This window comes from Oppia nitens, unplaced genomic scaffold (genome assembly GCF_028296485.1).
Source record: "Oppia nitens isolate AA-2021 unplaced genomic scaffold, nextdenovo-longstitch-racon4-pilon3 scaffold1_pilon_pilon_pilon, whole genome shotgun sequence".
In the NCBI taxonomy this organism is placed as follows: domain Eukaryota; kingdom Metazoa; phylum Arthropoda; class Arachnida; order Sarcoptiformes; family Oppiidae; genus Oppia; species Oppia nitens.
The window spans coordinates 11200001-11227576 of record NW_026533199.1 but is presented as its reverse complement, the minus strand read 5'-3'; the positions used below and the strand labels follow the sequence as shown (position 1 = coordinate 11227576).

The window sequence follows — 27576 nt, the reverse complement described above, 5'->3', positions numbered from 1 at the left end:
CAACAACAAAAATGCAACAATTTATAAATATTAAATATATAATATTGATTAGTATGACTATTGTAACAACATCTAGGATGACCACTTGTCAGACTGCACCGGAATTTTTGGATTTTGTATTCATGGCTCGCTGTCGTAAGAAATATTTATTTATTTTCAATTTAAAAAAAATTATTAATATTTAATAATTATTAATAAATTTTTATAAAAAAGAACTAATTTATCTAGTCTAGAATATTAATAAGTTAATTATTATTATTATTATTAATAAAAAATTGTATGAATGAAATTATTTATTTTTTAAAATTTTTAAAAAAAATTTAAATGTACCTAGATCGTTGTACAAGTGTAGTGGAAAATGTGATCGAATTTTTTGTATGTTTAAGTGGAGTTGATTTTAATTTGACGAAAAAAATTATGACATTTCGCAAAAAATATCCAAACGATCGAAACAAATGTGTGGAACAATCGCACGGAGCTATACAACAGTTTGGCGACGACACTGATAGAGGTGTTGTCGGTTCAGTATTCAATTGTGCTATGAATAGTCCAATTGCCTACAAATCCGTTGTCGAATGTATTAATTCTAAATCGAATTCTCAAGAAAAAAAATAATTTATGACCTGGATACTTTTTATAATTTTATTATAAAATATATTACTTTATATTGAAATAAAATAAAAATTTATTACTTTAAATTGTGTTTGCATTAAATAAATGTTATAATTTGTTATATAAAATGTTATTTACATAATAATACTAAATTATAAATTAAATATAAAGTTTTAATTATGTTGAGTAAAAATAATCTATTAATATAGTATTAATATAGTAAATACTAAATTTTTAAAGTTTAGAAAAAGTGTTTTAACTTATAAATAAGTAAAAATACTAAACAATAAAATAAAAAGTGTAGTTAATATTTCTATCTATAAATATAATTATATTATATTAAACAAACAAATAAGTAAATAATATGTTAATTATGTAATATGTTTTGCGATAATATCTTACGTAATATCAAATTGCGTATAAAAATGTAAAATTTTGTTTATTTTTGTATATATTATTAAATAAATAAAAGCTATAAATAAATATAATAGTGTATAAACATATGTTTTAATTTCTATTATATTATTTCATAGTCTTATATATAGATTTTTTTTAATTTTTTTTTATTTTCAATGATCTAAAAAAAATTTAATCATATACTTTTATCAATTCTAATAAAAAATTAAATAAAAATGAACTATTGTTGCAAAATTGTAATTTTTGTAGCAATAGTAATGTGTACTATCAATAAAGTATCTAGTACAATTAATATCAGAATATTATCCGATATTATTTGCGGTAAATAAGTAGTCATATATAAGTTTTTTTTTGTTTTTTTTTGTTGAAAAAAAATAATCATAACTTAATTTAATATATAATAATAAATTTGTTTTTTTGTTTCAATTAATTATTTAGAAATATGTCCGACTATTGAACACAAGAAACAATTGAATAACTTTAAGTATTGTCTAAATGATGCTAAAATTGGACACTTATTTGGCGTAATTAAAGGTAATAATTATTCAAAAATTCAATGCAAAGAACACATCATAAAGAATATATTCAATGAAAAAATAATTAAATATCAAAAAGAGTTTGAAAATTGTGTAAAGACTTATCTAAAAGATAAATGTAATTATCATGGTTAATTATCTATTATTATTATTATTAAAATATTATTATTATTATTATTTTGTATAATTAACTATAATTAAATTAACAAAATAATTGTCAATAATAATAATATAATTTTATTTATATATTTCTTAAATTTTAACAACAATTTATTTTGTTTGTTTAGTAAAAATTTAATTGTATATTTACATAAAAATTATATTTAATATGTTTTTTAACATATATTTTTATTTACTATTTATTAAGATTAAAATTATAATACTAAATTACATTAGTATTGATAATAATTATTAATTTTTTAAAATTAAAATTTGTTTAATAATAACTATTTTAATTTATTCAATAAAATAGATTAATGATCTTAATTTTATATTTGTACAAATTTTATTATTATTTATGCTAATTTATGAGTTACTATTAAATTAACACCAATATGTTTAAAACAATTATCTATTGACTAATTCAGTATTCAAGTGTGTTATGCAATGCTAAATAATTTAGTTAAAATTTAAAAAATAATAATTTATATAATAAATATTTATTTTTTCTAACTTTATTTTAAAATAAAAGTATTATTCATAAAAATATTTTCCTCATTTTACAATAAATAAATAAATAACCTTTCGTAATTTACTCTAATAATTTATTTATTTGATTTGATTTTTATAAATAAAACAATGATCTGTAGTGATTATGTGTTATATAATCTTAATTAACATTATTATTAATTATTTATTCTAGACAATTATAATTAATAAATCTAATATTTAACTTTTAATGAGTTCAATAAGCTAGGATAATTTATTTGTTTATTGAGTTTCAACAACAAATAAGTATAAATAGCAACAAAATATTAAGTTTAGTTTAAATTTATTTTTTATTAAAAAATAAAAATATTTTAATATTTCATTATTTTAGCTAAAATATTTTAGATTTGAAAGACAAAAATATATTATTAAAAAAACTGCAAAATGCAAACTACTAAATGTATTTTAATATATTTGTTAATTGCTGTATCCATAACATCAATATTGACCGAGGTAGTTGAGCCATTGAAAAAATTAGATTATATTATATGCTGTAAGTAATTATTATTATTATAAATATAATTTTCATTATAAATTTTTATTTTTAATTAAATTTTTTCTATAAAAAAAATAATACAAAATAAATAGCTTTCTGTGACAAACCGGATATTGTTAATAATGCAAAGTTACGTTTGACTAAATGTTTCGATGGTATGGGCTATGGATCAGGTATTATGAATGGTCTGGAAAAGTTAAGACATCCCAGTCGAGGATTGATATGTATTAGAAAAGTATATAATCATTCAGTGACCCTGGCCAAATTGCATAAAAATAAAGATAATGGCAAAGATTTTACTAAAAAATATTTAAATTGTATTCAAGATAGTATTCACCAAGGTGATTATTCACAATGCAATTTTCGTATGGATTAAATTAAAATTACTATATGTAATGATAAATCCTAATACAGTTTACAGTTTTTTAAAAAATAAATATTTAATTAAATAATTAAATATAAACAATTGTATTTTTGCTTATTATTTATAATTATTAATTATTATTATTTTTTAAAACATTAATTATTAGAGTAAAAATTTTCTTTATTATTATTATGATATTTTCTATTAGAATTCTATTATATTTTTTTCAGTTATTAATACATATTATAATTATTTTTTTAAACAAAAAACAATGTATTTATTTTTATTTCTTAATAAATAATAAATTTGATATTAATACAAAATGTAATAATTATAATTATTAGCAATTAATAGAAACAATATAAATGATTTATTTTGCTTTCATTATTGTTTTAATTTAGTAGTTTATATATATATTATATAGTAAATATTTATTTTAAAAAACTATTATTTCTAATACTATTTCAAAAATAATTAATTTACAAAATAAATTTATTTTACTTATTATGAAAGTACTTATAGAGTATATAGTATTTTATAATATAATCAAATAATAATTATAAAAGTCTCTATTAGTGTAATTTATTTTAATAAATATAGACTACAAGTATTATTTACAAATGTTTTATATGACAATTTTATATGATATTAAATTTTAAGTAAATTGTCTAATCATTTTTTCTATTATAAATTTATTTTAGAAAATTACTAAAGTTTATAAATCTTATATTTTATATCAATTATAATAAATAAGTAAATATTTTATAGTATATTAACTGAAAACTAATAAATTAATACAATAATGATTTGCTATATTATAACTACTTTTTAGGCTTTAAGCTTTTTAGGTATAAATATTATAAGTTTTATATTTCTAATTATTATTAACTAAAATTTTTTTCAGCTATATTAAAGAGAAGTAAATATAAATATAATTATTTTCATTATTAATTATTTGTATTTTTAAAACATTACATTACTTTAGTTTATTATTTTAATTTTTTAAAAAAATTGCTTTATTTTAATTTAGTACTCATTTTAAACTTAAGATAATCATTTTTTAGCAACATTAATATTATTATAATGGTTTAAAACTATAAAAAAATATTTATTTTTTTAAAAATATTTTCAATTTTGCATTTATAGATTTAACATAGATAAAATTAAAAGTGGCCATGCAATTATTCAGCAAGTCAAATTTAATTGTTATAGCAATTGTGCTAACAATTTGTTTTCGTTCATCAATTGGTGATACATCGGATCCATTAAGAAAATTGCGTAATATATTATGTTGTAAGTTATAACTAAAAGTTAAAACAAAAAAAAATACAATTAACAAGTTAAATTTTTACCTCAAAATTTTTAAAAAATACTCCAGATAGATGTGACAATGAAAAAACTAAGCCAGGTTGGACCAGATTTGTCAACTGTATACACAAAATAGGTGTCAGCCATGAAGATATCAAAGCCATGGAATCGTATAAAACGGAAAGGGATTGTATGAAATATTTGACATTATTGCTGGGGGCTATGGCTCAGGTAGGCGGTAACCAATTTACAAAACAATTTGTCGTATGTGTTAAAACAGCTATTACTGCTGAAGATATTTATACTTGTCGTTAGGGTTGTTCAATCAACGTCATCCCTATTACTACTACTAGACAACCCTAGTTGTCTTGCTCTTTAATATACATGAGCAAGTATACAAAAAAAAAATAAAAATATTTTTAATAATAAAATCATTATATAATTTTAATATATTATTATTTTAACATGAATTTGTTTATTTTGTAAAAATGTTAATGATCAAAAATGTATCAATGTTAAAAAATATAATTTTTTTTTTTAAAAATAATAATTTTTAAATTCTAATAAATATAGACTAATATTTTATTAGTAAAATTATTATTAAACTAAAACTTATAAATATATATATATATTAATTGTTTTTGTATTTTAGTTAATTAGTTAGTTTTACTGTTTATTAAAATTTATTATAACATACAATAGATAATCTAATATTATTTGTAACTAATTAATCAAGTTTGAATTAGTTATTATTTTAAATATTAAATATATAAATTATTAATAAAAAATAATATTATTGTACAATTATAATTATAAAATAAATTATATTTTACAATATTATAAATGTTATATTAATTATTTAATTTATCTAAAACATTTATTTAATTTTTTATATAATTTTATACTGTATAAATTTTGATTTAAATACAGTAGTATTGATTGCATTGTGTATTAAATATGGATATTATAATTATATTATAATATTTTATTTAATACTATAATTTAATTATATAATAGTTTTTTTTGATATTATAATAATAATGTAAACTAAATAAAAAATATTTACAGTATTTAACAAAACTAATAATATTTAATTTATAATTAATTATTTATTTATTTTTTAGGTAACAGAGCTACGTCTGGTACCGGCGCTATATGTTGAGAAAGTTGCCGCCGAAGTGGTCGACGATTTTCGGGACCAGCGGCCAGACGAAGACGACAACTCAGTTACGTCTGTATGAACGGCACCAGTGTTTGCAGCCGTCGATGTCGACGATGATGACGGTGGCCGTGACTGCCGAAAGTGGTCATCACTACCACTACTACTATTACTACCATTAGTGCCATCACCACTGTTACCGCGGTTAATGGCGGCCAAAATCAGTTGAAAATTTCGGTCCAATTTCTCGTCCAACTCATCGTGTTTGGTCTCCAGCCGTTTGATCCGATCGACGAGTCCGGCTCTCGACTCAAACATACGCTTACCATTGGTCTGTACTTTACCGACCAATACGTCCAAATCGCTTTGTATTTCACGAATCCTGTACAGTATACTTGAATGTCCCGTTTGGTATTGTTCGAGTACATCCCTAACATCCCGTTCCTGTAGATGCGATTCAAATGTTTGTTTAGCCAACAAAAACTGTACCATTCGGACAAATCGGATGGCATTCCTCTCCTGTCCAGTAATCAGATTACAATGTCGCCTATGTATTAGCCAAGTGGCTATCGATAGCGACTGGGGAGTGGCCGCGTAATACCTGTGCCGATAATAATAATAATAATAATTAGATATATCCATATACTTGTACAGTTTGAAAAAACCGACATCAATAGGTATGTCCGTCACCCCCGACCCTCCCCCGGCCCCTCAATTTACAAACCTCCAGCACCGTTGTATGAGAATGGCTGCCGGTTTGCGTTTTTTGATACGATTTTCGGCTCTCTGGTCTTCCTGGACATTCATGGCCAGTCCTGTACCTATTATGCCGGCCGGCAATGCAAATATCGACACACCAACTATGGTAAACACACAGGTAATCAATTTGCCCAACCATGTTACCTTAATTTATAGATAGATAGTTATAATATGATAGATATTAAGTAATATTTTGCTAAAGTATTTTTTTTTAATATAATTTAAATAAATAAAAGTTATAAATATATATAAATATTACTAAAATTTATAATTTAAAAATTTATAATAAACATTTATCTTGTATTCTAGATTATATTGCACCTAGATTATAAATTTGTGATATAAACTGTATTACTAGTTAATGTTCAAATTTATTATTATACTATCAAAACATTTATTTGATATTTATATTTATTGCAATCCCATTTGAAATAAAAGACAATAAGTTATAAATTACAACCAGTACATTTTTTTATTGCTATTGTAATTTTAATTACTATTGTTTTTTAATAACCCTCTAATATTTGTAATTATCTGAGTACAATATATATCAATATTATAGATATGAAAGTACTATATAAATGTACTAGATATAAAATTGTGTTAAATGTGTTACTTATTTATTTATATTCAATTTGATGTGTTTATTAATGTACAAAGTTTACGTTTTTTTTCTCTCTACATGTCCCGGAGCCAATTATATAATAAATTATTTTTGTTTTGTAAATTAATTACTAAAATTTTCTTTTAATAGCTAATAAATTACACGAAATTATTTTGAAATCATGAGACATAATTATGAGGTTAAACTAATAAATAAATTTGTTTAGTTAGTTGTAAATTATTTTTTTAAATATAAAAACATTTTTTTAAAAAAACATATACAAATATAATAATTAATTAATTAAAAAAAATTAATACAATTTATATACAGTAAATACGTACCGGTACTCTATCACCATAGCCTATGGTAAATATGGTAATAATCTGTTTAATTAAAAATAAAAACATAAAAAATAATTAGAAAATACAATTGATTTTAGTTTATTTTTTCGGGCACCGATAGTCTAGATTTTTTTTGGGCACCGATAGTCTAGATTTTTTTTCGGGCACCGATTGTCTAGTTTTTTTTATAAAAAAGACACTTACGGCCCACCAAAACGAGTCGGCAATACTATCGAAATTTTGATTGACATCAGTCTCGACGATATAGATTAGGAAAGCCATAAAACATAGGACCAGAAAACCGATATACGTTGTTATAATCAGTTGTTCTCTCTGTGCGGATATGACACTCATGAGGACACTGGCCGGTCGGAAACGGCGTTCAGATTTTATCATTTGAATCACTTGAAAAAATCGATGAAATCCTCGCAAAGCAAACGCAGCGAATACTAGATGACCGTCGGCCGAGTCGACCCATAATAGACAGGTCGATACAATCAATAGTATGATATCACCGATACGTAAGGGATTCCATACAAACCTGACTTTCCCACGCCATCCACGATATTGTATCTGTTTTTTAGTAAAAAAAATAAAATAAATAAATATTTGTTACTAATTAAAGTAAAAAAAAAAAGTCTAGACTAGACATAATAAAAATTTAGGTATTTTGTGTGTAATCTACTAATTTCATAAATTGTTTTTAGTTATATAAATATATTTTTTAACCGTCTATATTTGTTACAGTTTTCAAATAATACATGATTTTTTTGTTTTGTTTAAACTAACACACTTAAAACAATTCAAATAAATTGAATTAGGTACAATTATTTTATAAATTTTTTTTATAAAAAAAACTGTAATAATATTTTTATTATTAATTTTTACTTACTATTATATTAGTATTATATAAAAATTAGCCCTAAGGAATACCAATTAAAATTAAATTTTAACAAATTAATAAAAACATTGCTCTAAATATTTATAACACAAATTTATCCATGCTAAATAGTTTACATGTATAATAATAATTAATATTTTTGTCTAAAAAATATTTGATAAGTTTTTTTTTAATTAATATTATAAATTATTTGTCATCACCAAATGCCTAACATAATATAAAACATAACAAATTTAACAAATATTTTATAATAAATATTTTAATTTTAATATGATATATCAAATAATGATTAAATGCCTAATACTTATTTTAAATTTCTACTAGTTTATTTATGCTAGTTTAATTTGATAAACTAGCATAATTGGTTATAAAAAAAATAGGTTTAAACCTTGAATATACCTATAATATTATATACTATAGTCGACAAACATGACATACCTTACATGACGATGCCCAGAACCTGACCAGAAACTCTATGCCAAACCAGCCGACCATTACTTTTTCCATTTCCAACATAATCATCCATGATACATTCTCAAAATTATGATCAGTACTGAACACTGTCAATATCAAGCACAGGAATACCAACAAAAACACAACAATATGATAGAGAAACGGCCAAAAACCGTACGGCCGGTGCAACATATTGTAGATCCGGAGCCGTAGTTTATAGCAGGCAATAGTCTGTCGCTGACCGTACTGTTCCGGTAGGGCAGTGCCCAAATAGCTGGTGGCCGATTCGGATAGCCGTCGACAACGTTCCTGGCGCCGGGCATCGACCACTTTGAGCATTTGCATGAGCCGACCGACCGAACTAATACTGGCCTTTGACTGTATGGTTGCATTGTTGTCCTCATTGCCATAGCCATAGCCACCACTACCACCGTAGCCGTCGGCTGATCCGGCGGCCGGACCTACATTCAGGTAACGGCTGAACTGTCTGGTTATGATAATCTGGGGTACATTTATCGAGTTTCTACTGGTTCTGGTAGTAAAAGCCGATCCAGTATTTTGTTGTTGTTGTAGTACATTGTTGCTGATGTTTTCAGTATTATCAATAGTTATGATATTATTATTATTATTATAGTAGTTTGTATTTTTGTTATTAGTTTTATTAGTGATATCCATGCACTGAATAAATATTTAAAAAACAATTTTATATACTAATAAATATATAAATTATAATATAGTTTAATTATTATTAAATTTAATATGTATTTTACTATTATTAATATAATAATTGTATTTTATTATTTTATTTTATACAGATATATACTGACAAAAATTTTTTTTATTAGACTTATCTTTTATGTTTAGAAATATGATATAAGGTTTATGACATTTTGTTTTGTTTTTTTTTTGTTGATAATTACAAGACAATTAAATTTAGATTTATATTTTTAATCATCAAATATAATATTTTATTTAGCATTTCTAGATTTTTTTTATATTAATAAACATTGCATACAAAGGTAGTATAAACTTATTATTTTTTTTTATAGAAATACTAATTGTATTACATTAAAATTGTTAGATAATATAAATTAAAAAAAACCATAATACTTGCAATAAATAAATGTTACACATATAAAAATTAGTTATGTAATTTTGATAACAATGTAATGTTAACTTTTTTATTTAATTATAAGTATTATATGTTTTTTATACAGGGTTAGGCATATAAGGCGCAAAAATACAAAAATTCATTATAAAAAAACTACATGAATTAAAAATCTGAAATAATTTTTATAATGTGAAAAAAAGACTAAAGTTTTGGTTAAAAATAATTTTTAAAAATAATAAAATAATATAAAGTACAAATTGATATTTTTAAAGATATGCATATTTTCATCTATATATTAAATAATGAAAATATCAAATTTTCGATATTTTTTCAATAAAATCTTAATTTTTCAGGCCTAATTTAATAATATAAATTTTTTAAATTTAAAAAAATTCATTAAATTACTTTAAACTTAAATTTTACATTATTCATGGTTTTATATTTTTTTAAGTTTCATAAAAATCTAATTTTTATTTATTTTATTAAAAATCACTTTTACTAAACATATGACATACAATATAATTTAAATAGTTTATTATTCAAATTTTAAAACACAAATTAAAAAATTGTGTTATTTATGAAAATGGTTTTTTTATTATTTAAATTTATTTTATCTTTACATTATTTTTTTAATAATTATTATTTAAAATATTATTTAGAATACTAAAAAGAATGTTTTTTGAAATTTTCATTTAATTTGCTACTCAAATATTTGATTTAAACTAATATTTATTTTAAATTTAATTCCTATTTTCTATAACTTTAAAATATTTTAAATTAGTCCAAAGTTTTAATTTATCTTCTATTAATTGTATTGAATAATATTCAATCGAAAATTAAATATTTATAATCGTAAAAATAAAAATAGAGCAGTTTTTAAAATTTTTTAAATTTTTTATCCATTATAAATCTTTATATTTTTTAAAAAAATTATAATTAATTAAAATTAACTTAATTAGTAAAATTTGACTTGTTTTTGCTGTAATTCAACACAAACTTTAGTTGATTTTTGTGAAAGATTTACATGATAATCTTAGTTTTACTAATATTGTAGTCAGTTTTTCCACAGACGGTATATTAAAATAAAAACACTATCATTAAAATTTTAATTTATTTTTATAAAAATATATATATAATTGATAAAAATAAATATGAAAATGACAGAAATATAGCGTTATTCTATTTTGCGGCATATATGCCTAACTCTGTATATTAGTAATTAGTAATGAATTGTATAGATATTTAGTAGGACTAACTTAGCAATATGTTTAATTAATACATTAAATTAATATACAGGTATATGCTATTATCAAATGGTAAATAATTTATAATAAATTTATAATAAATCTATTAGTTTTTATCAAAAATCAGATGATACTAATTTTAATAAATAACTAAAAAAAATATATTTTTTTTAATGCTTTTAGTTAGAGAAATCAAGTTTTTAATTATATAATTATAATAGTAATGATTACAATCTCCTCTATTTGGCAATCATTGACTAAATAAAGCTATAAAAGGTGTAAATTGTTTCGCAATTTATCGTTAACTATCGTAAAATAACTGTCGGTTAGTTGACAACAAATAAATATAGAGGAAATTGTTATCAAATATAAAATAATATATGTTATGATATTTTTTATAATTAATAAAACATATAATCAAGTACTACACGTTTTTTTAGTATTTAATATTTTTAAATGATTAATAATTTTAGTGTCATTTTTTATTATATTTAATCAAATTAATTATTTTAAGTTTATTAATAGATACCGATATCCAAAACATTTTATATTCTGCTAAAATATTATACAATAAAGTTTTTATTAAAAAATATTATTATCTAATAAGTTTTTTTGAGATTATTAATTTTTTTGTATAAAAGTATTAAACGTTTTTTTATAAATTATAAATTAAGCATTATTAGTACACTATGTAATTAATTATATACTGTAATATATGTTGTAATTTTTTAACAAACAATTAATAAATATTAAACTAAAACCTTAACACTATGTCGATGTACTCATTAATTATTACTTTAGATTTAAAGTCTATAATTTTTATTTAAAATTAAATAAATTATATCTAATATTTAAATCTAAACAATTACTTTTGTTATTATAATTTTAATTTTTTTAAAAATATTAAATATGATTTTATTTAAAAGACTATAAATTACATTATTTACTAAAAATTAAGAAATAATATATTAATAGTATAATAGATCTGATTGAACTCTAAGATTACTAAATATATTTATAATCATTAATATTAAAAAATATCTAATATATTTTAACAAACATTTACATTACATAACAGTTACAAATTACTCAACAATGATAATTGAAAATAAACGACAAAACTTTTTTTTTGTTGTTAGACAAATAATTAGATGACAAATTAGTTTTTTTGTTGAGTTAGAATAACCAAAAAATAAAATAGTTAAATATGTGAATTTTATAATGTTTATTTTATAAATTAAACAGGCTAAATATATAATATAATACTGTAATAATATTTTTTTTAATTATTTAAATAATAAAAATATAGGGGTTTTTTAAATAATAGTAACTATACAATAACCCTGATAATAATTTTTAACATTTATTTTTTAAATATTTTTACATACATATAATTAATATTATTGGCCAGCCTATTTATTATTTAAATCATAATTATATAAATAGTGCAAACTTTTTACTTTAAAAAATAGTTCAAATATTTATTTTTTATTTTTCAATATTATATACTGTATAAGTCTATTACTTATATAAGTCAAAATTTTTTGATAAAAAAAATAATCATATTTTTATTTTTAAAAATGAGTTGTATAAATACAAAATTTATAATAGCAACATGGTCAATTGCATTTATCGCAATTATCATGGTCATTCAATGTCAGGGCAGTCTTGATGTCGATACAATGTGTGGTAATTAAAAAAAATATTTAATTTTATTTTATTAATTTATTTGTTTTTTATTTGTCATTTATATTTATTAAGTAATTTTTTAACTAAAATTATATTTTATCATTATTATTATTATTATATAGGTAAATGCAAAAATAGTATCAATCAATTTAAGTTATGTTTGTCAAATGTAGTCTCATTGCCCAATAATGTCGTAGAAATTATCGATAAAGTGATTAGCGGTTCACAACTAACTTGTATAATGTTGGCCTCAAACGGGATCAGCCTATTAAATGGTGCGGCAATTATAGATAATGTATCCAAATGTGTCAATCAATGTGCCTAAAAAAATTGTTTCAATATAATTGTGCAATATTGTTAATTATTATTTTTTTCTATTAAGTTATTGTTTTAACTAACAAATACTATATATATAAAATCTTATCTATAAATATGTAAAAAAAATATTAGTGAATAATATAGTAAATAAGATATCGATATTTTGTTTGTTTTTTTAAATTCAATTATAATTTAATATCTTTTTATAGAATATATTTTTATATATGATTTTTATATTTATAAAATAATACACTATTAAAATAATAATAATAATAATAACAATTTTGATAGTTATCAATTAAATATTAATCTTATAATTAGTATTATACTTTTTTATACTATTTATTATACAAAAATAATATACTAATAGAAAATAATTATTTTTTTAATATTTGTAATAAATTAAAACAGTTTTTTAGTTTTCTAACTATTTTATAAATTAAAAAAAAGTTCATTGTTAATATTAATAGTCATTATTAAAATTATTATTTTATAAAAAATAACATTTTTTAAACAATCATTTTCTAGTTGACAGCCATGAATCAAATGACTTTACAATGATTAATGAAAATTAACATAAAAAAGTTAAAAGTCATTAAAAAACTTTATATGATAACCAAAATATCAACAATTTAATATATAAATTTTATTATTATATTTAGTTACACTAATATATTAATTATTATACTAAATTATAAAATCATACTTTCATAAATTTTAATACAAAAAAATAATGAATATTTAATTAAATAAATACAAAATAATTATAAGACATAATATGTTTATAACTAAAACTTAAAAAAGTTACTAACTTTATTAAATATTAAAATAGTTATTTTAAAGATTATAATATTTAAGTTTTTTTTATTGGCAATCCTATTTACTAGCATATTTGCAATGGTATAAATAGCGTCAAGTTTTATTTTATCAAAAAAATACAAACAAAATTTACTGAATATTAATAATTTAATTTATAATAATTAAATTATTACAGTATCATACAGTATACGCTAATTTTATATTAATTAATTAATTATATTTTTATAAAAAAAAATATTTTTAAAAAATTATAATCTAACAATAATAATGTGTATAACCAATAGTAAACTGATCTGGGCACTGGCATTTATGACAATTATCACCATGGTTATTCAATGTAATGCACTGGACATTGATGCTTATTGTGGTAAATAACTATATTAAATTATTTTTTTTAATTTACAAAAATACTTAAATACAATATATTTTATACAGTATATCATATGTTTGCCGAAACATTTAATTAGTAATTATAAATTTATATAAAAAAATAATTATAATTTTACTACTCTCATATTAATTCTAGGTAAATGTAAAAATAATATATATAAATTTAAGTCATGTCTGGCCAGCACCGGCTCATTGATCGATCCGATAATAGATATCATTGATAAAGTTGCTACCGGTTCACAATTGGTTTGTACTAATTTGGCTACAGAAGCGCTTAAACTACTAAAAGGTGCGGTAATTATTGACACTGTAGACAATTGTATCAAACAATGTGCCTAAACTAATGTACTCAATTGATTGATAGTTTTTTTTTAATTTAATTTATTTAATTATTAATATTATTTAATGAAATATATTTATTATTTTGTATAAAACAGCTTAATTAGTAGAAATAATTTTTATTTACTTTAATATTAAATATTATTAATTATTAACTTATTAACTATTAATTATTAAATAAATTATTTTCTGCATCAAAAAAATCATATGTTTTTTATACAATAAAGTTATAAAATTAATTTCTAATTGTTAACAATTACAAAAATAATTGTTAAATAATAAAGATTTATATACAAATAAATAAGAGATCTTATTATTATTAAAATTTACTAAAAATTAATATAAAATATATATAATTTAGTTTTTATTACTATTTATATATATATATTATAGTTGTAATAATAGAAAATAACTAAACTTTTTTTTTAAAACTATTAAACATATTATTTTTTATTGATTGGGCGTATTTAATAAATTATTTTTAAATTATTAAAAAAAGAAACTAAAAAAATGACAAGCACAAATTAATGATGATTTTATTATTATTATTGTTATTAATGTTTAACATAAACATTGCTAAATTAAAAATAATACAGTATTATTGAGCAACGATAACAAAAAATGTAATGATTTACTAATCAATTAAACAAACAAAAAATGAATTAAATTAAAAAATACAAATAAAAAAATAAATAAATAATTATAAATAAATTTTTTAATAATTTTTATAAAATTACTAATTAAATATAATGTACTTATAATATTTATGAGCACCGGTAGGTAGTAGTAGTGATAGTAAGATAGATAGATGGAGAGTGTGTGTGAGTGAGTGAGTGAGAAAGAGAGAAAGAAAGAGAGAAAGAAAGAGAGAAAGAAAGAGAGAAAGAAAGAGAGAAAGAAAGAGAGAGAGAGAAAGAGAGAGAGAGAAAGAGAGAGAAAGAGAGAGAAAGAGAGAGAAAGAGAGAGAAAGAGAGAGASAAGAGAGAGAAAGAGAGAGAAAGAGAGAGAAAGAGAGAGAAAGAGAGAGAAAGAGAGAGAAAGAGAGAGAAAGAGAGAGAAAGAGAGAGAAAGAGAGAGAAAGAGAGAGAAAGAGAGAGAAAGAGAGAGAAAGAGAGAGAAAGAGAGAGAAAGAGAGAGAAAGAGAGAGAAATTGGATGAAATGACTGGTCTATCCATTCACTGGTTTTTGTGTAGCTTTTTGAGTAGCGCCGACTTTATTAGCCGCAGCGGCGGCACCAACACTGGCCACCACTACTGGTTTGACCGTTTTGGGCGCCGGTGTTGTACAGTCTTTTGGCGGCTGCCTATAGACCAGTTGCCAGAGTCGTCGTATTTCTTCAGGGCTGTGCTTATGGCTGGTCATCAGTCGCTTAAACAAACATTCATCCAAATTGAGGACATGTGTGTTGCGAAACATTGCATGATTCAGGCGCCGGATGCCAGCCTTTTCGGCAACAATACCGGTCATATAGACATCTTCCAAATACATGGCCCGTTCCCTGAGACTGGTTTCGTATAATGGTTTGACGGCATCGCCGGACATCATATAGGCCGGTCCGGTAGCAAAAGTAGGAAATACGGTACCGTTGAACGCCTCGGGCGGTACATACCATTTGTTGTTTGTGTTGCGGTGCGGTTTCCAATTTTTGGCCAATTTACCTAGTTTATATATAGATATAGAAAAATATTTATTTAAAAAAAATTATTATTATTATTTTAATTATTATAAATATAATAATTAATTAATAATGATTTATAGATACTTGTTATTTCTTCTAACTATTTCTAATTATTAATGATTTTGTAAATTATAAATTATTTTCAAATATTAGGTTACAGTTTATCGTACTTTTTAAAAAAATTATTTTTTTGTAGTTAAAAAATACTAACTGATTAATACACTAATTAATTAAATTATTTAAAATAGTTTTTTATTATTACTCTTTATGCTTAAACTAACAATTAAAATAAAATATCGAAAAAATTTTTTTTTACAAACCTATTATACATTTGTTAAAATTACGGGTTTCGGTAAAATCGGTAATGTGTTGCATATTGACAAACATGTCGTCATCTACTTTCAGTACGTACTTGACTCGCGAGCACCGGGTGCTTAGCCAGTGCATCATCGATATGGTTTTCAATGTCAAATTGAAATAGTTGTCAATGTACTGGCCCTGTAGCAAATCGCTGGTACGTTCATCTTCCATAAGCACCCGGTGCTGGACAACTGGACTCAAGGAACTGCCTACAAGAAACAACAGATAGGCTCCCCGTTCGATGGCAAACTTGCCCCACGTATCGCGTATGGCTTCCCGGGCTTCCCAGTGGTCGACAGCCGAGTTGACAATAACCAATAGATCCAATGAGGCGCCCATATCGTCATCACAACCAAGGGGTTTGTCAATTAACATGTGCTCAGTAGTGGACAGATCTTTGCTGTCAAATACCAGTTTAGGTTTGACCGGTATTTTCGGTACTTTTTCCTCATTTTCGATTACTTGCTGTAGATTACTGTCAGCCGATGACGGGTTGACTGGTTTTTGTTGCTGTTGTTGTTGTTGTTGTTGTTGTCTATCTTTTTTGATGACCTGTGGGTCGACATCGATGTTAATGTCATTGGTTTTGATATCGGCTTTAGGGTCGACTACTACTACTACTGGTTTTGATTTTCTAAGCCCTGGTCTAATTGTAGGCTTATTATTATTATCTTTGTTGTTGGCTTCTCCTACTTGTTTCGACAGTTTTAACACATTATTATTATTATTACTATCAATTGTTGGCACAATTAAATTATTTTTATTAATTGATTTATTACCACTAAGTGGTTGCTGTTGCTGCTGATTATGTGGCTCCGGTATATTATGATGACTACCTGTGCCGATATTTTTACCATTAATAATGATTGGCTGCTGTTGTTGTTGTTGCTGCTGATCACGTGTTAGTCCAGACAATGATGAGGATGAAGAAAGCGGATCTATTGATGACAATAATGATTGCGATGACGACGATGACAATGATATCACTTTATTATTATTATTATAGTTGTTATTTTTGAGCACCGGTATGTTATAATTTATTGCACTTTTATAATTATTATCACTATTAGTACTATTAATACTAGAAGTTTTATTATATTTATCGTCACTACTATTACTACTACTACTACTACTACTACTAATCACATGTAATTTATTATAGGATATAGTCATCAAGTTTTCCAATAAGTTATTCAATGTTTCATTTGAATTGTTATTACTGGCTATTAATCGCAATCGTTGCTGATATTCAATCAGCTTTTCATGCGATATAACATATCGGTTGCCGGCACCGGGTATCGGACCGGTTAGACTTGAGGAAAATCGGGCTATGGTTATCATAGTGGCCACCAAACTGGTCAAACCAAATAGGGTGACCAACTTTTGTTTTGGTATACGATGCATAATAATAATAATGTAATAATATAATACTGTCTAAAGTACTTAATTGTTAATTATTAATATTTAAATGTTAAAACAATGTATCAAAAAAAAACATATAAATAGTAATACTTATTGTTTTAATGTAAATAATACAAACATTTATATATATAAATAATTGAATGATTAATAATAACTTATCGGAAATACACAATTATTATTATTATTAATATTTTTTGCTTAATATTTTATCACAAAATCAATCACCGGTTATGTTTAGTTAGTGTTTTTTTTGTTGGTATATTAAATATTTGCTGTCAAATCATTGTTGAATACTAAATAAAAATAAAATTAAAATTTATTAAGTAATACTAAAATTAAAATTTATTAAGTAAAACTAAAATTAAAATAAATAATTAACAATTAAAACTATATTCAAATATATATATACTTGAAAATTCAGATTAAATTAGACATTAAAATATATAAGTTATATATATATTTATAATATTATGATGTTTTAAAAAATTATTTTATATAAATTACATACAGTATATGCTAATTGACGTCAATAATTTACTAATATTTCACTAATAATAATGAGTATATACTGTATACAAAAAACTAGTTTCACTACCAAAAAAAAACTTTTTGAAAATATTACTTAACTATTTATAATATTATAAAAAATAAATATCAATAAATTAAACAAATTGTTATAAACAAATGTGACTTTATGAATAAATATATTTTTTACAATTACGTTAATTAACTAAATGATAATAAAATTACACATACAGTATATCCGCTAAAAATTTAATAAATAATATTATATATAAAATACATGTGTATTGAAATTTTTTACTTTTAACTAACAATTTTTTTTCGATTATAAATTGCCAAAAAATATTGAAAGTGTAAAAAAATTGAGCAACTAAACTAACAGTATATTATTATGATAGATTAAATATTTATTTTTTTTAATAAAAATTGTTGAAAAATTTAATTATATATTTTAACATAAAATTATTATTTATCAGATAAAACAATAGCTTATAATAATCAGCTAACTGTTTGAGATGATGATTATGTGACCTCAAAATTAAAAAATCATTAATATTATTACAATAATATTGTGTGTGTATATGTATACAGATATATATATATATATATATATATATATATAAATACAAATGTGTATATATATATAAACAATTGTATAAACCATGTTGATAATCACGGCTAATCATTATCATCAACTAATAGTATATGTTTAATGTATAAATTATCAAATGTTATTAATATTTTAATAATATATTAAATATTTATATTTAAATGTATATACAATTGTGTGTATTTGTGTATATAAAATTTTACCCTGAAACATATATTAAATAGAAAAAATAATCAAATGAACAATTGTGCAATTATAAATGTATTTATGTTTTTTTATATATATAGTAAAAAATAATGTTCAAAAATAATTTGAATGTAATTTTATATTTTTATAATAATAATAATAATGATTATAAATTTCTTTATATTTTTTTTAATACAATATGAAGTTAGATTATATTTATTTTTACTATATATTAAATATACTATATAAACTTAAAGTTATTTTTTAAAAAATTATTTATATAAATTACAGTATAAGCAATAGTAATAAACTATAAAAATATAATATTACTAATAAGATAATTTGATGACATCATATATAAATATATTTTTTGGTATATCTTTATACTAAAAATATAATGATTGCAATAAACATTTTATATATTAAAATACTAATAAATATTTTCAAACAAAATAACTAATTTTTAAAATGATTATTATTTTTACTTAGAAATTGTTTTCAAATATATTTTAATTAAAAATCATTTGATTGAATATTTTACTTTTAAAATAAAAAAATAACTACTAATAAAATTAAATATTTTTTCTTTAAAAATAAAATTAACAGAAAATATTTTAATTAGTTTAATTATGAGCAATTGTGCTAAAAAATTAAATATACTTTATTTAAATAAAAATTTTATTTTATCAAGTGTATATAAAATTGTGTATACATGTATTTTTTATAATTAATTTTTAAAAATTAAATTTATAAATCTAAGTAAAACTATATAAAGTATACTGTAATTTATAAATACCTGTAGATTATTATCATAAACCATATAATACATATTATTTGTTTATGATAATGATGGCATAATTATAATATGCAGCAAATATATTAAAATATTATTATCATTTTTATTATTATTATTATTGTCAAAAAGTTAAAAGCACTGATATATTTTTTTAAAATTTTGAATAAAATTTACTATAATTAAAATTAAATAATATTTTTTTAAATATACTAAAATTTTATTTAATTTCACCAGAAGTTATATTATTATATAAACAGAACTTTAATAAAAATAATTATTATTTTATTTGTTATAAAAGCAATTTTTAATGCACTTTTAATTATTTACTTTTTTGACTAAAAGATTAACACAATATTTATTTGTAAACTATTTTACTTTTTCTTTTAAGACAAATAATAAAACAAAATGAAAAAAATTATTTATTAAAAAAAATTAAGTTATTTAAAAACAAACATGCACATATTTATATATTTAATACATTATACAATCAATGACATTATTATTATTAGTATTTTCATTATTAATATTAATATTATTAAAATATTAATTCAAAATTTATTATTATTATTATTATTATCAACAAATAGAGGAAAACATTGTTTTTATTTTAATTATTTTTTATTTCAAATTGTTTTTTAAAATTAAATATTTATATTTTTAATTATTCCATAAATTCTCACATTTTTAAGCACTTTTTTGTTGATTAAAACATTTTTTTTAAAAAGTAAAATATTTAAATACAGTGTATATAATGATGATATTTATTGTATAAAGCAATTTAGTTGACTTAATATATTTTTTATTAATATTTTACATTATTTTCCACACTTTTTATTGCAATACATTTATAGTATTTAACTAATTAAATGATATATAGATAACATTAAATATCATATATATATAAAAAAAATTATTTATTTTATTCTTAATTATTTATATTACAGTTGATATCAAAAAATATAAAACCAATGTCTATGGAAACAATAGCCATAAAACAATAGTTAGCTAAACTATATATATAAACAAGCACTGGTATGTTTTTTAATATATAAATTTATATACATATATATTTTGGTTAGACATAAGAGAGTAGTTTACAACAGTGTATATACAATATATATATATATATATATATATATACTGTATGTACCTCTCGATTGTCTATAGTTTTTCCTTAACCAACAACAACACAACAGTGACTGACTTATGTATGCATTTATGTATGGGCTCTCACTTATTGCTTATTGAAGAGAGAAAGAGGGAGAGAGAGAGAGAGAGATAAAATAAAATTTCAAGTTAAGAGTCAAACACACCATTACCATTGCCAGTGCTAAAGGGAGGCGCGCACAGGTAGATAGATAGATAGGTTGATAGATAGAGGAGAGACCAGAAAAAAATAAAATTTTTTCCTTATAGCCTTTGAAATGTTATGCAATGATTTTTAAAATGTTTTTTTTAAATATAAAAAAAGTTAAGCTAAGCAACAGAGCAACATAAGCTAGAGCACCGGTGTCTGGACCTACATAACTAGCTATACCAGATATAGCCATTATCCATAGAAATTTATATACTGTATATACAGTACTACAGGTGCTCTGTGTGCTTTGAAGCACATTCACATTTTATGGCCAGCTAAGCACAGGTATGTAATAGAAGTGTATAGTATATATATATATATATATATTTAATATATAAGTGAAAGTTTTTTTATTTTAGGTACATTGAGCTCTACCTCTAATAATTTATATGTAACAAGTATTTTATATGTGCACAGCACAGGTAGGTTATTCAATAGATTAGAAAGGTATGTATACTGTATGTATGTGTGTGTGTGCTCTGGTTTTTTCCCAATGCTCTGGTATGTTAAGCTTCATTGATCAAGTTTTTATCTATTTAAGTCTATCTACTTGTCCACTAGTATATACCCAAAAATAAAAAAATTAAATAGATAGTATATAAATTTAAAATCTAAACTAATTTATTACATATAAAAATTTATATACATTATATGCTATATATATAGTTAATATATAAAAACATATATGATATTTATTTCTAATAAAAATAATAAAAATTATATAACTTTTTCTATAATTATTATCACAATCATTATTTTTATATATAGAAATTGATGTTTTATTAATGTTTAAAAATAGTAAATTAATAATAATAATAATGTTAATGTTTAATAAAAATTAAACATATGTATAACAACAATAAAAAAATCAATTTATCAATAGATCTTTTTATATGAAAATACAGTATAAATTTATATCTATATATATATATAATTTTAAAATAATTTTTATTTATTAACATTGCATTTTCTCGTTACGCTAGAGTGTGACATTGAAAACAAGTTTTTATTTTTGTAGAAAAAAATAATAATAATAAAATAATTTTATTATATTTGTCTGCAAATTTCAATTCACTCTCTCATAAAGTCACTGTAAATCTCTTATATATATATATATATATATATTGAATAATACAGTATTTTATATTCAATATATTTATACTGTAGTTATTGCACACACAAAATATAAAAAAATAATTTTTTCAATTATCTCAAACTTTCTATACAAGTAGTATTTAATATATGTGTTGTGTTTTTTCAATAGTAAATGTATTCAACAATAACAACAACGACTAAATAAAATCTCAAAGAGAGATATAAAGTAAAAAAAAATATTATTAATGTTTTTTATAGCCATTCAATCACACCTATAAATAATAAAATTATTTTTTTTATATAAAAAGTTTTTGACAACAATAAGCACATTACACATCAACATTAGGCAATACAGTGATAATAATAATAATGGGAAATAAGGTTTTACCTGTACATCTAGTATAGTATAATCAATTTATATATAGTATTATAAATAAATATTAGCTAATTGTTAGTGAAATAAAATTTATATTTTATTTTGAAGTATTAAGTGTAAGTTATTTGCTTAATACCATAATATACAGTATATTACTGTATAAGTTATATCCGGAAAACAATTTTTAAAAAAATAAATATTATTTAACCATTAAAGAGGAGAGTTCCTCATAAAAAATCCTTTATTAATAAATTAACATTTTGTTCAATAATTATTATTGTAAAATGTTGTTTATTTAAATTGCAATAGTTTATATATTTATATATATTAAACAGTATTGATAAATAAATTGTATATTTAGTTAACATTGAGAAAATGTTATTTAAAAAAAATAAATTTTATCTGTAATATTGAATTATATTAGGAAAAAAACTTATACACGTTTTTTTATACTGAGAATGAATTAAATATTATAGTATAGTAACAACTAATGATTTCCAATGAATTAAACTATATATTAGATAAATTATAATCATTATATAAGTTATATAATTTATAACTATATATAAAATAACCTTTTTTATTATATACTATATATATATATACTGTACATAAATAACAATTTGCATTAAATGATACTATCATATAAAGTATATGGTATATAAAGTTTAAAGTATAATATATTATACACTATTTATATGCGTATATTAAGCTTAATTATACTGTATAAATGCAACAAATATCAAAATAAATAAATAACAAAAAATACATTGAATCAAGCAACAACAACAACAACAATAAAAAAATCCCGGTATAAAATAAACATTATCTGATAGTTAAAATAACTATACCTAACAACAACAACAACAACAAAAAATCTGTTATCTAACAGCACATACACACATACATGTGCCTCCAAGTGCTCTCAAAGGGTACGGGTATTATAATACTACAGTCTCTCTCTCTCTCTCTCTCTCTCTCTCTCTCTCTCTCTCTCTCTCTTTCAAGTCACAGGTCATCCGACAACTCTTGCGAGAGAGTTAATAGCCGTACTGTTGGGCTAATGCACTCTCACAACAACGTGTTGTTAATGTTGTTGTTGTTGTTGCTGCAGATGCTGATGATGTCGATACCAGTGATGTAAAGTTGTTAGCTGTATATATCATTACATACCAGTGCTATAATTTTTTTTTCTCTCAATAATATAAAAGTACAGTATATATACTGTATTAGCAACACTTTATATACTTATAATATACAGTATAGTATATTGAATTAAATATGCACTTATAGTACTTACAGTACACATACTGTATACATGCCTTCAAAAAACTTTTCACTTTATAACGTTTAGTCCATTAATTTCATTAACCCTTAAGAGATATTAGTATTATTTTTTGTTAATTTAAAAACTTTTTCAATTTTGTTTGCTTGTTGTTGTAGTTGTTGGTTATGATGATGATGTGTTTCATTTTATAATTATTTTTTTATTATAATATTTTTTGTTGATGTTTTAAATCTAATTTAAATTTAAACCAAAATAAAAAAATTAGATTTAGATAATGATAAAAGTTATATAGTTATTTTATTTATATATTTCATTTATATATATATATATATATTAAGTATATTCTCAAATGAATTTCTAACAAAAATTATGTTAAAAATTTTTGAAATGATAATAATAATAATATTGAAAATAAAAATTATTATATTAAATTAAATAATAAAATTCCAATTCAATTAAAATTTTTATTATTTTAAATTTTTATTTTATCAAAAGTTTTCTATTTTGTTAACTTAAAATAATATAAAATATTATTTTTTTAATTACTAAAACACATTGCATATTTTGAATATTTAATTTAATGCCAACAATAAACAAAATTATTATTTTTTTAAAAATATTATTACATTTCCGTAAAACTCTAATACAATTAGATTATATATATTTTAGTCTAATGTGTGTATATATATATATATATATATATAAATTATAAATGCAAATTTTTATGACAAAATTAAGAATTTGTTACTAAATTATTAATTTTTATTAATATAGTATACATTATATACTGAATATACATTTTATATGATAAATTGTATCAGACTATAAATATATGCATAATATATAACTTCATAATAAAAGTGAATATATACTGTATATATATATATATCTGATAAAAATCTGAACTATATTTGACTTTTTTAAATAAAAGTAAAAATTTTAATATAATAAACATAAATTTGATAAAATATAAATACAATAAAATGCATTAAATTAGATTTGAAGTGTTAGTGTGTTAGTGTATATAATTCAAAATATAAATAATACAGTATTTTTAAAATAGATTTTATTATAATATAAAAAAGTGATACAGCTTTTTTTGTGCAATTATTTTTATTTAATTTAAAATAAGTAAATAAATAAAATAATAGTAAAACAAAATTATACGAATACTAGTTATAATATTTGACAAATTATTAAAGTATATAAAAGCCAATGTTTGTCATTTAAAAATTATTAAATTCAAATTTTCATTAAATAATTGAAATATATATTTGAAATATAATTATACAGTTTCTAATTGACTGATTCAGTAAATTTTAATATATATATATATTAATTTAATTAATAGTTAATTTTTAAAGTTAACAATTTAATTTACTATTATTATTAATAATGTTTAAGGTAAATATGAAAATTTTTATAAAATATTAATTATTATAGATGAAAATGTAGTGCTAATAAAATAATATCAAAAATTATTATTATTATCAAAATACTAATATTGTTTTATAATTACAGTTTGTAGTAATCGCTGCATTCATTGCACAAACCTATGCCTCGTATGGCGGTATCATTAGCTCCGGTAGCTATGGTAGTGGTGGTGGTGGCGGAGGCGGTGGCATTATTTCCAGTGGCCATTCAAATAACATTATTCCCGCTGCCATTAAATCGCATTGGCGATTGGACATCAAACCCGTACACTTGACACAGGAGCCGATTCAACCGCAAACTATTGAGATACCGGCCATTGAATTGCCAGTAAAAATATTGTACAATTCAAAATCAAGTGGCGTTTTTGTCCAACAAATACATACACCCGGTATAGTAACAGTAGACTAGACTACTACCTGTACTATAAACTGTATCCTAACTGTCCTAATCACATATACATATAACTACACTAATTTAATGTTTGTTAAATGTTTTTGAAACAACTAATATTAATTAATTATTTATTTTTGTTATCTACCTGTCCGTCATTATCAAATTGACCTACCTACCTATCTACAGGTGCTCCTGGTCAACAAGAGGCGACCAAATCAGAGGAAGAACCCTATCGTTTGTCCCATGAAGTGGTCCGACCAGTTATCCAGGAGCTCAGGGAAGTTATCATACCGTACAGACGTGTGGTCCAGGAGATTGCACCGGTTGTCGAAGATGTCCAGACTATTGTTGCCCGCGGCGAGGGTCGCCAGAATAGTGCACTGGGAGTTTCGGGCGGTATTATTCCGGCTGCCGGCGCCGCTGCTGGCATTACTGGCGGTCTTGGCGGTGGACTGGGCGGTGGACTGGGCGGTGGACTGGGCGGCGGATTGGGCGGCGGACTGGGCGGTGGACTGGTAGGTGGAAAGGGATTGAGCGGACTGTTGGGTGGCAGTTACGATGGTATTGAAAGCATCAGTGGTCTAAAAGGTGGCTACGGAGCTAAAGCTGCCAGTGCCGCGTCGGCTGCCGGTGCGGCCAGCAGTTCGGCCAAAAAGGCATAAAATTCAATAATAGTTTTATTATAATTAACAAAAAATATATTAAATATTATTATTTAGTATATTTTTCTATAGTTTAGTTCATTACATTTTGCAGTTTTTTTAAAATGATTATTATTTACCATTTAGATAAATTATTGAATTATTATTATTATTATTATTATTATTATTATTATTATTATAAATTTTTGAATATGATATCATATAATCATGTATGTTTTAAGTTAATAAATTTTTTAAATTATCATTTTTAAACAAAAAATAACTATTATTTTTTACATAGATTTTAATATATTTAAAAATTCGTAAAATATTATTAATATTTTTTCGTTAATATCTAAGAAAAATTTAATAAAAAAATATTAATTAATTAAATAAAATTGATTAAAACTATATTATAGTTACTTAATTTCCAATATATTGTATATATTTGTATATATAATTATTGTAAATATATTTTTTAAATATAATAGACTTTGTTTAAATTAATAATTAGCATTAATATAATAAATAATAATAGTTTAACAAAATTTAACAAATATTGATTAAAAGTTATTATATGATAAATAATATTTATATTAAGTGTTTATCTTTATATAAATATTGACTTTATTATTATAATATACAAATTAAAAAATATTCAATAAATTTAATTAATATAATACAATAATTACATATTATTATTGATTTTTGCATTTGCTAATTTTGTTTTCAATTTTATAACAATACAATAATTTTAAAACAAAAACAATTAATATCATTAATTTTGTTATCCTTGTAAACATCAATTATTTAACTTAATTAAAAATATATTATTTCAATTTTTTTTAT

The 27576-nt window shown here is 21.6% G+C and overlaps 4 protein-coding genes across 4 annotated transcripts; 2 read left to right on the top strand and 2 right to left on the bottom strand.

Annotated features, from left to right (window-relative positions):
* Positions 1-623, top strand: LOC128952648 (uncharacterized). Its single transcript, XM_054298075.1, has 2 exons — positions 1-135; positions 335-623. The coding sequence occupies exons 1-2, from the start codon at positions 12-14 to the stop codon at positions 613-615; spliced, it is 405 nt and encodes a 134-aa protein (XP_054154050.1). The 5' UTR covers positions 1-11; the 3' UTR covers positions 616-623.
* Positions 624-5561: 4938 nt separating this feature from the next.
* Positions 5562-9236, bottom strand: LOC128951461 (potassium voltage-gated channel subfamily KQT member 5-like). Its single transcript, XM_054296707.1, has 6 exons — positions 9186-9236; positions 8644-9141; positions 7509-7877; positions 7305-7346; positions 6325-6503; positions 5562-6201 (listed from the first exon to the last, which is right to left on the bottom strand). The coding sequence occupies exons 1-6, from the start codon at positions 9234-9236 to the stop codon at positions 5562-5564; spliced, it is 1779 nt and encodes a 592-aa protein (XP_054152682.1).
* A 6396-nt stretch (positions 9237-15632) lies between these two features.
* Positions 15633-18011, bottom strand: LOC128951459 (acetylgalactosaminyl-O-glycosyl-glycoprotein beta-1,3-N-acetylglucosaminyltransferase-like). Its single transcript, XM_054296706.1, has 3 exons — positions 17387-18011; positions 16568-17299; positions 15633-16227 (listed from the first exon to the last, which is right to left on the bottom strand). Exons 1-3 carry the CDS (start codon positions 18009-18011, stop codon positions 15737-15739), a joined length of 1848 nt encoding a protein of 615 aa, XP_054152681.1. The 3' UTR covers positions 15633-15736.
* A 4953-nt stretch (positions 18012-22964) lies between these two features.
* Positions 22965-26748, top strand: LOC128951458 (probable H/ACA ribonucleoprotein complex subunit 1). The gene is made up of 3 exons (XM_054296705.1): positions 22965-22976; positions 25781-26081; positions 26273-26748. Exons 1-3 carry the CDS (start codon positions 22965-22967, stop codon positions 26746-26748), a joined length of 789 nt encoding a protein of 262 aa, XP_054152680.1.
* The last annotated feature ends 828 nt before the right edge of the window (positions 26749-27576 follow it).